The following is an 11,457-nucleotide window of genomic DNA, read 5'->3' as shown; positions in this document are numbered from 1 at the left end:
CGCAAGAGTTCCGGGGAGCCCCTGGCTCCGGTACAGCCAAATTAGGATCGAGAAGCCAGAGAGAAGGAACGGGACGGAAAGAAACCAGACGCCCGCCGGCGGACTCCCGAGCACAGCGGCAGAAGCCAAAGGTGTGAGCCACCGAGTGCCAGATGCCTAGAGAGGACCGTGCCATGTAAACAGAAGGCTAGAATGCCAACCGCGGGAAACAGAGCGCTCGGAGGAAGCGGAACCGCCGGTGACGCTCCGACGCTAAAATTGTCCGGGTGCAAACTGTGCTCTCTGTCGAGTTCTGCAAGGTCACCACGTGAGTAAGGATTGGCGCTCGCCTTGTAAAAAAAACAGCGCTCAAGCGTGAAGATGGTTTTCGTTGCGTTGTCTTCCCCTCTCTTCGTGGGACGGCAGTTGACCCTGGCCGCCTCGCCTTTATACTCTGGGCTGCGGTTCTCGGTGCGGGGCCTGAAGGGTCAGAGTGTAACATCCGGGCTCCACAGCCTGAAAAAATCTTGTTCTCTGGAAGCGAAAATCGCCCAGATGGTCATAAAAGCAGAGCAGGATTCGTACTCGGATCGAAGGTTCATTGTCTGCCCCCAATTAGCGCACAAAGTGGCCTCCCAGGTGACGAGGGGGATAAATTTTGTGGAGTCCAGAACCTTTCTCATGGAATTCGAGGCAGGTGAGCGTTACTTAAGGGGAGCTTTTTTAGGGTAAAAGCTAAGCACCCTTGAAGGTGATATGATGATAATAAAGTTGACATAAAGCTGTGAGGAGGAATTCACCAGGTTTGTTGCAATACCTGTTAGAGAAAGGGCGTCTTCTAGACCAGGGCTTTTCAACCAGTGGTACGGGTACCACCTGTGGTACATTGGCACCTGGCAGGTGGTACGCGACCATCCTAGAAAAGTGTTAGCGGGGGAGGGGAATGAGCTGAACCGATGTCAGCACCACACAAGCCTGAGCGAGAGACGGCTGGAGCTGCAAGGCTGTCAGGGCTCAGCGGAAGCGCCAGGATCAGTGCCAGGCTCCAGCTGGAGCTCGGTGCTGATCCTGGCATTTCTGCTGAGCCCAGAAGAAGCGCCGATCAGCTGGAATGTTGCAGCATCTCCAGGGTCTTGTGATTTACATTCAGATGCTTGGCAACTGATTCATATTTATGACGGTCACAGTGTCCCAGGGTCATGTGAAGTGAGCAAAACCTGCTGCAACCACCCAGCAGATGGGGGGGAATAAAAACCAAACACCCCCCCCACCCCACTCTCACTGCCAATCCTCAACAGAAATGCTCATAACAATGGAAACCTCGGACAGGAGGAAGAGTGCCGCCAGGTGGGCAGGCAGGTGTCTTGCTCAGCTGTGGCTTGGGGGGCACTTTTTTCAGTGCCATTGTAACTTCGAACAGTCACTAAGCGAACTGTTGTAAGTCGAGGACTACCTGTATTTTATCACTTTTTTCCTTTTTTGGGGGGGGGTGTCAAGTTTTTGACACCTTGCTAGGCGACTGGTGGTACTTGGATATTGCCATATCCTAAAAGTGGTACAATGGGTGAAAAGGTTGAAAAGCCCTGTTCTAGGTATTTACTGCTTGGTAGCTTTGGTATCTTGACCGTTGTGCTGCAGTAGCAATCAGCCTGCAGCAGATTATAATTTTCAATAGAAGAAAATATATGTAGCTCAGAATAGGACTGTGGAGTGCTTGGTGCTGTTTGAACTTGTTGGCTTGCAGACGTTTCATTACCCAACTAGAAAACATTATCACTGAAGCACTGATGTTACCTAGTTGGGTAATGAACACAAACAAGCTAAGAAGATCAAAAGCTCCACAGATTATAATTTTTTAAAATGACAATCATTTTATATTACTAAAAATTCATATTGTGTATTTCTTGAAGAATCATCTCCTCTGTGTAACTTTACAATCTTATAACAGCTCCCTTGAACATAACTCTCATTGAGTTGAAGGGATTTCCATCCAGAAATACATAGTTAATCTAACAAATATATTTTTGTTTCAGCCTTATTATATTTTAAGTGGCTTGCATCATCACACAATTATTGAAAAGACAAGGTTTTTTTGTTATAAAGACATTTGAAACCTGTTCTGACAGATCTCATGAACTGGCTTTCGTGAAAATATTATTTAGTAAAAAATTGTAAACTAGAGAAAATTATCTATGTTGGATCTATAGAACATAGAAAATGATCTATGTTCAGTTACATTAAAAAGCAACCAACCTTTTCAGGTATTGTTGCATGCATTAAAAATTAAAATGAAAAAGTGGTTGAAATATCATAAAACTGCTATATCTTGCTAGCTTTCATGCAAAAGAACTGAGAGCTAGCAGGATTTAGCTATTTCATACCATTGTCAGACTATGTCAGATTTTAGGGTTTCATGAACATATCTGGGATAACACAGGCACAAAAGCTATTTCTCTGATAGCAGATTGAATTGGGAGTGACCACTTGGAGGAATAGAATGCACTTTAAATACAGGTAATCCTCGAGTTACGAATGTAAGGGAGCCTGCCCATTCCATTCATAACTCCAACATTTGTGGGAACGAGATCACTCCTTGCTCGTTAAGTCTCACGTGGCTTATTAAGTGCACATGAGGTATCTCAGGGTGGGGAAGGCCATGGAGGGCTTAGTGATGGAACAGGCCCCCCAAGGCCTCCCTGACCCACTAAGATACCACATGTTTCCCCCTCCCTTCCTGCCGCTTCGGACTTGCTTACCTTGCAAAAATCCTCTCTGCTGCTGTTTCTTTCCCTTTGAGGGAGAGGAGAGTCCGCTTCGAAATGCTTTTCGCGCCAACAATGGAAGCTCCTGGGTGCTGTAATATGCGAGTTCAGAAGAGATCATGGCCCCCAGAACCTTTCATTCTGGGGGGGCGAGCGTTTGCTTTGTTTGCTTGACTATGGGGCAAAGCGTGAAATTGAAGTTGGCCAGGTGCAGAAAGCAATGCTGTCCATGGCCCAGGTGCACTGCTCGCTCGCATGCGCCTGCCTTAGTTTGAGGGCAGGAACAAAGTCTTCAACTGAGCTGGCAGGCATCACGGGGAGTGTCTCTTTGCACCTGCATCCAATTTGCTGGCAGCAGTGGCAGCCACCTGAGTAGCCATGATCTCCCCTCCTCACCCAGCCATGAGCTCGCCCAACCTACTCCTTGCCTGACCGGCCGGTAGCCCAAATCCTAACTGGTTTTCTCCTTGTCATCCTCCCAACTCAAGTGGTGACAGAAATTGCGGCAGAGAGGAGACAGATCTTCTCAAGGTGAGTCCAGGGCGGCAGGAAGGGAGGGGGAAGTGGAGGCAGTTGTGGGGAGCGGGGGAGGGGGGATAGAGTGAATGTTGCAGAGCCTCCGCAGTCATTCGTAAGGGCACACAACTGCCGTGGTGCTGGAACATTCGTAATTTTGGGATTTTCTCGTAAACACTAGGGGGCACTTATGTAACTTCAAACGAGCGTTAAGTGAACACTCGTAACTCGGGGATTACATGCAGTGTTGCCTCTTTCTTGATCAAGATGGATTTTCCAAACCAGGTAGATACCACTATTGGCAGCTGAACAATATTTTGTTTCTTCTCTCCTTTTAGGATTAGGCAATATCTTTATAGATAAATGTGCATTTTTTGACTTTCAGGTAGAATATTTTGGTTGCTATCTCTCTTTTAAATAAAAATAGAGGTTTTTAAATAAATTCTAGAATGGAGTATTAAACAATGGCTATTTTTAGGTCCTGGAGTGTTGACTCGAAAGCTGCTTAATACTGGAGCCCATGTTATAGTTCTAGAGAATAATAAATCCTTTCTTCCTAACTTAGAGGTAGGTATTGTCTTAATCCCATTATAAATCTCTGCATTTTCATCTTAAAGCAAGCTGGAAAACCCTTCTGATATTTCTGCATTATGACATCCATTGTTCCCAGGTGTTATGTGCTCCTGGCTACTTTCCTTCGTGACCAGAGGCAAGCTCGCCTGACCAATAACTAGCCAAGACACAGTGAAGGCCTTTTGTTTCATTTATTGCAATAAGTGGGGAGAGAAGCTATCAAAGCTTGGTTCTCTCCAAAGTTTCAATCCAAAATATTCCCTTCTTTATATAACCCTGTCCTGCCACCACATCCCTCCTCTTTCCCCATTGGCTGAGGTACTATGAGGTTACACTCTTTCCGACTGCTTCCTACATATTTCCTGCTACATACTAAATCATACATCACATGTACATTAAAATTAGGTGATAATTTATGCAAGGTGTGTCAGTTAATATTAATCAACTAATTGCACATGTTCAGTTGTCTGAGTTCTGGACCCCTTTTTTATGACTTCTTAGAAAAATAGGTTCTTTCCTGTTTTGTTAGTTATCTCCTCTTACAGCTCCTTTTCCCATTCTGAAGACCCAGATAACAATTTTGCCTACATGTTTCTCTTACATCCTCCCTTTATGCTATCCTTTCCTGGTTCCCATCCATTGTTTCTTTGGTAAGCTTGTTTCTCCACTCAGTAAGCTTCCACTGCGGCAAATGCAATTTTAAAATTTTCTTTCAATATTAAATTTTGAAGACCTTTCCTTTACTTCTATCACAGGTCAGTGTGAGTGATATCAACAATCTAAGCAGGAAGTAATTGACAAGAATAGAATTGCCTAGAGAAAGGCTATTTCAGGTGTTCTGGTTAACCCCTAATTGTATGTTTGTATTTAGTCTCTAAAGCAAGAATTTGAAAGCCAATTGGACGTAGTGCATTCCAACTTCATAAAATTGGATGGTAATCCATATGCACTGTTGAGGGGTGAATTATGTTCTGAAACACTTTTTAACAACCTGAGAATCTCCGAAGTTCCTTGGACATCAGGTAAATTACTATACATGTTTGTTTATTGTAAACTGATAAATTTAAATTGTACATTCACTTTTTCTTGATCTTATGAATTTGAGGTGTCTCCCATTCAGACAGAATCATGTAACTAAATCATTTCAATATAAAAATTATAACATGAAAAGGAAAATGGCATTTATTAAATTATCTTCACATTAGTCCAAAATATTTTTTTAAATGCTGAAGCAGAAACATATTAAGACTTGACTTAAAGAAAATTATGCTAAGGAAGGATTCCATAATTTCTTTTGAAGTTATCAAATTTGAAGGCTGTCTATAGATATAAAATAACCAGTGAAATTGGTGCCATTTCTGCTTGCTAAGTCTCTGATAGAACTTTTTAATAATCTTTTGAATGTGAATAAGAAGTGGGCTTTCATGAACAAAACATAACTAGGAAGATGAAAGTCCTGAACACTAATAGTCATATTGCTGATAATAGTGCTTATAATAGTTTTTAACTTTTTGATAGTGGCGAATATCTGTAGCTTGGGTGTAGGATGAGAGTGGAGGTTCCTTCTTCGAGCTTGTGGATTGGATTGCAAACATTTTGTTAGTAGGCTAGGTAACATCTTCAGCAGAATTTAGGGAATGTCAGGGTTGGTGTTCTACTTATAAGGGCTTTTAGTTTTTTAATTTAATACTAGATTGCTGATTTAAGATTATTTGTCCTAATTTTCAAACATCATGATTTACTTTAAAAACAGATATTCCTCTAAAAGTGGTTGGAATTGTCCCCCGAAAAGAAGAACGGACCTTTCTTTGGAAATATACTTATTTTTTATATGAATGCAGCTCTATATATAATTATGGAAGAATAGAATTGAACTTGTTTGTCAGTGAAAGATTGTACAAGGTTTGTATAAAAAAATTGCTAGTAAAGTCAACTTTGAAATTTTATTTATTTTTATCCTATCTTTTTTATTTTTATAGATAACTCAAGGCAGTGGACAGACATAATAACTCCTTCCTCCTCCTATTTTCCCCATAACAATCCTGTGAGATGGGGTTGGGCTGAGAGAGAGTAACCGGCTCAAAGTCATCCAGCCAGCTTTCATTCCTAAAGCAGGACTAGAACTCACAGTCTCCTGATTTCTAGTATTGCCTTAAGTACTAAACCAATTTTTTTTAAACAAAATGACATTTTAAAAACAATTCTAAAATATATTGATGGATTTATAATGTTTATTTTGAATTTAGGATCTGTTGTAATATGTTGCCTTTACTGTATCATTAAAAAATGTGTTGTTATACAGGTAGTTTTTGCTTGCCAACAGTAACTGGGGCTGACAACTGTTGCTAAACCATGTGATCGGTAAAGCGTAATGTCACAAAGTGTTGGCTTACAACAGCAGTTGCAACAATTCCAGTTGCTGTCATTAAAGCAAACTACATGTGGTTTTCATGTGATCATTATTTGCACCCTTCTGCCATCTTTCCCATTGATTTTGCTTATTGGACGCTGGCAGTGAAGGACACAAATGAGGATCACGTGTGGGATTCTATGTTGTCGTAATTGCAAGACGGTTACCAAGCACCTGAATCTCAATCATGTGACTATGGGGACACTGCAACTATGAGGATTGGTCATCGGTACCCATTTTTCACCGCTGTCATAGCTTCAAATAATAACTGAACAGTTGGTTGTTAAATAAGGAATGCTTTTAACTTTTTCAGTGTTATTTGAGTTATCTTGAAGATATTCTCACATAAGAGATGACATAGAAATAAGTTATAACCATACCTAATCTAATTTACATTGGCAGTAGAAAGTATGATTTATAGTCAAGGGGTATAAATCATATGTAGATTTTCATATTTAAGAAACATTTAGGAAGATCTAGCAGTGTTCACTGGCCTGTGTAACTGACACTGCTGAATTGCAAAATCCCTATATTCACTGCATTTTCTGCCATGTGGAATGAGAAAAAGGAAACCCTCTTTGTGAGATACTGAATAAAATCCATTCTATTTTCAGTGTTATTCAAATAGAAAAAAATGGGCAACATTTTTCACGATCAACTTATTTTAGAGAGCGTTTCTGCGCTGAAATAGGCAAATGGAGGAAAATGTATTCTGCCAATAACTGGAGATATTTTAGAGCCACGCTCTGATACAGAATCCAGACTATAAGAAATTAAATGACACTGTTAAGCTATGGTAATTTTCTGAAACATAATTAGTCAGTTCAAACTCCTATCAATTCAAGAATAGTCTGTCCAAGTTAATGTTTAAATAATGAACTGGAAAACAAGCTATCATTTCTAGTCCTATTCCAAATGAATCTCATTTTCTCATTAAAATTATTCTAGAACTAACTCTTATTTCTAAAAGTTTGATTTGCAGGTATTCATGACTTCAGTAATGAAGATATTGAATGGTCATCTCAAAGGTGCTTTTTCAAAAGGCAAGTGGACTTTGTTTTTTCCTTGAGGAAGACGTTTCATTTCTCATCCAAGAAGCTTCTTTGATAAGAATTGAAGTGTCTTTCTCAAGGGAAAAAGTTCAGCTGCCTTTTGAAAAAACACCTTTGAGACAACCATTACGAGTCTGTCTGAGAATCTCCATAGACCTATTGAATTGTTAGTTCTAAGGCTGGATGCTCTACCTGTTGTTTTTAGTTAGGTTTTCTTTAAATTTAATCATAAGTCCCATGTTTTTCACTGTGACTTTTACTGCTAGAGCTTGCAGATATTTGTATTTTCAGCTAATTCAGTTACATAACTAATGTAGACATCATTAGAATATTATACTCTACACAAGTTTTTGTATCTTTGGAACTGTAATAGATTTCTATAAGAAGGAAGCTAGGAAAATATTAGCAAAAATAAAGTTGATTTTATCACCTATTGCCAAGAATACTGCAGGACTTGTATGGGCAATTGCCAAGAGTCAGTAATGATTTTAAGGCACACACACACACACACATACAAAAGCAACATATGGCACATCCAACATAATCTCCAACAAGCTGTCTTGCATACCTTCATTCACTTTTTAGCATTTCTTGGCTCACTGAGGCTTTCAAGTGTTGATTCGGGTTTTCATAATAAAATCAGAAATATAATGTAAAATTACTGCTTCTGTCTTTGCCAGGTGTTTGTTGCAAAACCTCCAGATAAAAAATATTACCAGACACTAAGCGTACTTTGGCAAACAGCTTGTGATATTCATCTTCTGCATAAGGTGAGCATTTTGTATATGCAGCAATTAATGATGCAAACCTGCTTGTCTTGCACATTTATCGCTTAACTTGATACTAAAAATTTGGGACATGTTTATTGAAATGAGTGAGATGTGTGAAGACAGTATTTTGATCATCTCAAGTGTTATATAGTAATGTGGAACTTGACAAATTATAATATCCACTTTACCTCATCTCCTTTTTTATGTGCTCACGTATGGAGATGCTACAGTAAGAGGTGGCTCAGGAAAGTCTCTTAACCTAGTTTATTTATTTATTTTATTTACTTCATTTATACCCCGCCCTTCTCCCGGAGGACTCAGGGCGGCTTACAGCCAGTTTAAAACAATCCCACATAAATACCAAATACAAATCTAAAATAATTAAAAATAAATATTTGAATTGGCCGCTCTATTAAAATTTTGTTAAAACCAATTAAAATACCCCTAGGCCAGTCCTGCCTGCTGAAACAGTTGAAGTGTTTTCAAATGCAGCGAGCTATGCAGTGAGAACATCTCATAAGAGAAACTGACTTGTAGCACTTCAGCGATCACTTCCTGCATTTATCAAGTTGCTATACTGTAAATTCTGAAATTGTTTTTGTTAATAACAGAATGCTTAATTTCTTAGTCTTACACAAAGCAATGTAAGTGTCTTCTTGTGTATTCTAATCACACTATGTTTTATTTATGATGGGGGATTGCTGTACCCTGAAAATTTACTGCTGAAATCTACGGGAAGCAAGATAATAAAAAATGGACTTCTATTCCATGTATAAACCTATTGTCAAAATCTCTATTTAGGATGCCAACATTCAGAATGCTGAATATATAATTGATTTTAGTGCTTCTTCAGTCTTTCTTTCATATCTTGGCCGTAGTATTTTAAAGCTACACTAACTTTCATTGTTTCCTCTCTTCTAGGAGCCTTGCTCTTCATTTTTAACTACTTCAAGGAAAAAGTCCTTGGGATCAAATAGTGGGGTGAGCTTTTAATATTTGTCAGTCCTAAAATAAATGCAGTGTGAATGTCTGGGTGATTACTTTTATGTGCAAGAAAAATATACAAATTTAAAGGAGAATTTTTGTAGCTCGGGGTTGAAATGAAGAGTCCTTAGTGCTCTGAGCTAACACTGATGAGTTACCTAGTTTGGGTAAGGAAATATCTGCAAGAAAACAGTGAAACCCAGCACTCAGGACTCTACAAATTAATTTGATTGGGGCTGTTCAAGATGCAGTTAATTCTTTCTTTGCAGACATATAATTGAGAGGTTTGAAAATGACCTTGGAGGTCATCTAGTTCAACCCCCTGCTCAGGCAGGACACCCTATACCATTTCAGACAAATGGCTGTCCAGTCTCTTCTTAAAAACTTCTAATGTTGGAGCATTTCCTAACAGTAAGAATAATTAACCAGTGGAACAGCTTGCCTTCAGAAGTTGTGGGTGCTCCATCACTGGAGGCTTTTAAAAAGAGACTGGACAGCCATTTGTCCGAAATGGTATAGGGTTTCCTGCCTGAGCAGGGGGTTGGACTAGATGACCTCCAAAGTCCCTTCCAACTCTGTTATTCTGTTAATTGGGCAACATAATGCTCAGAGTCACCTTGAACCATGAGATGGGTGGCAAATAAATTTAATAATAACACTATCGGCATTAACAAAATCACCATCAGTCAATTGCAAAAGGCAGCTTTACTCAGAACTGCTTATATCCTGCGACAATATCTTTAACACCATCAAACAACCACATCTACCTATCCCAGGTCCTTGGGAAGAACTTGAAAAATGTATAAAAATACCAAATCTAGTTTGAAAATCTGGCTAACTGTGAGACAAACATTGTGATAATAAAGGTGGATAAAAATGCCAAATCCAAACAAAATATCTGCTGATTGTGCAATGAACCATAATAAGTAGATTTTGGCATTTCCGATTGCAAATACACCAGATTTAACTGTGGCTGAAGAATTATAGATAATTGGTATGGCAGTACCAGGAGAAGACAAAGAATTGGAGAAAATCCCAAATTATCAAGATTTGAAAATTGAAATGGAAAGTTTATGGCATAAGCTGGCCATTGTGGTCCCAGTGGTTATTAGCACAGTAGGTTATCGGCAAATCTTGGATGAAACTTAGAAAATCTATGTATTGACAATATTTCCATCTGACAGTTGCAAAACTGCTTGGATCTGTATATATATTTTGCTTATACATTATGAAATACTAGCTTCTTGGGAAGAATTGAATGTGTCTGAAGGCCAACGAACATAACTTATACTAAAGAACTATTATTTTACATTTTTCTGCATATAATAATAGATTAATAAAATATATATGCATAGACATTCTTTTTACCAAATTCCTAATGAAGTTTTCAGACAAGTTTAATCTGATCAAGTTTATAAAAAAATATTAACTTGGTTAAAATGTATTTGAGTTAATTGTTAAATTGAGATTTTTTTTTTATTCTTCTACTTTCTGCAGAATGAACACTTATATTTAGTACAACTAACACCACGCAAAGATTTATTTACAGACTTCTTGACAACTGCTAATTCAAAAATATTTATTATGATGTTAAAGCAGTGTTTTGGTAAAGCCTCAACTAAGCTACTCAACAAATTGAAGTAAGTAAAATTAAATTTCCTCAATTGCAAAACCGCATAGACTAATGTTTAATATAATGTGTCGTGCCATAAATAAGTACAATGGTATATAGTTACCATTACATATGCGCATGTATGTATTATACATGTGTAATGATACATCCTCTCCAACAGCCAACACACAGATAAGCAGGGATTAACACCAGACAAACACCAGAAAACAATACCCTAATCCACGGGTGTCAAACTTGCGACGTCACGTGACACGTCCCGATGTATTGTGACTTCTTTCTCATTGCTGACAATGGGGTGGGTGCGGTTTTGATGTGACTCATTCAGCCTGCGGGCCGGCAGTTTGATACCCCTGCCCTAATCCAAGAAACTATAAAGGAGAAAACAACACTCTCACCAACATTGGCAGGGCAAGCTACTATATATAAACAGGCAGTAAACCTCACACTCACTAGTACTGATCTTAGCTAGTTCAATAATGAAAGGGAGCAACCAAACTCAGAGAACACCAAGGACTCCATAGAATATATTTTATTTTGACAATATGGTACACAGTGAAGTTAATGTATTAAAGTAAAAAGCTTGTTATGGATAAGATTGACAGCTAGAAGGAAGAAACATAGAAGATATTTTTCAGTGCTGGAATTCAAAAAGAGCTCTCAGTCTTTTACGGAGGAAAAATTTCATAAAATAGGCAACAGGACAGTAAATTTATGGAGGCAAAGGAGATACAGTTGTATTCTGCAAAAAGGAAATGCAATCTATTGATAATTCCGTTAT

At 38.8% G+C, this 11,457-nt stretch overlaps 1 protein-coding gene across 1 annotated transcript in view; it reads left to right on the top strand.

The window, feature by feature from the left end:
* The first annotated feature begins 270 nt into the window (after nucleotides 1-270).
* The window catches only part of TFB2M (transcription factor B2, mitochondrial), a 12,860-nt gene continuing 1,673 nt past the window's right edge, over nucleotides 271-11,457 (top strand). The window contains exons 1-7 of the mRNA XM_015832552.1: nucleotides 271-676; nucleotides 3,736-3,824; nucleotides 4,702-4,852; nucleotides 5,584-5,732; nucleotides 7,973-8,062; nucleotides 8,984-9,043; nucleotides 10,544-10,686. Coding sequence (XP_015688038.1) covers nucleotides 361-676; nucleotides 3,736-3,824; nucleotides 4,702-4,852; nucleotides 5,584-5,732; nucleotides 7,973-8,062; nucleotides 8,984-9,043; nucleotides 10,544-10,686 — 998 coding nt within the window. The 5' untranslated portion in view covers nucleotides 271-360. The remainder of the gene's footprint in view (nucleotides 677-3,735; nucleotides 3,825-4,701; nucleotides 4,853-5,583; nucleotides 5,733-7,972; nucleotides 8,063-8,983; nucleotides 9,044-10,543; nucleotides 10,687-11,457) is intronic.

The sequence above is a fragment of the Protobothrops mucrosquamatus genome, unplaced genomic scaffold (assembly GCF_001527695.2).
Source record: "Protobothrops mucrosquamatus isolate PMUCROS unplaced genomic scaffold, P.Mucros_1.0 scaffold_31, whole genome shotgun sequence".
Classification (NCBI taxonomy): domain Eukaryota; kingdom Metazoa; phylum Chordata; class Lepidosauria; order Squamata; family Viperidae; genus Protobothrops; species Protobothrops mucrosquamatus.
Note: the sequence above shows the minus strand (reverse complement) of the source record. Positions and strands in the feature narration are given on the sequence as shown.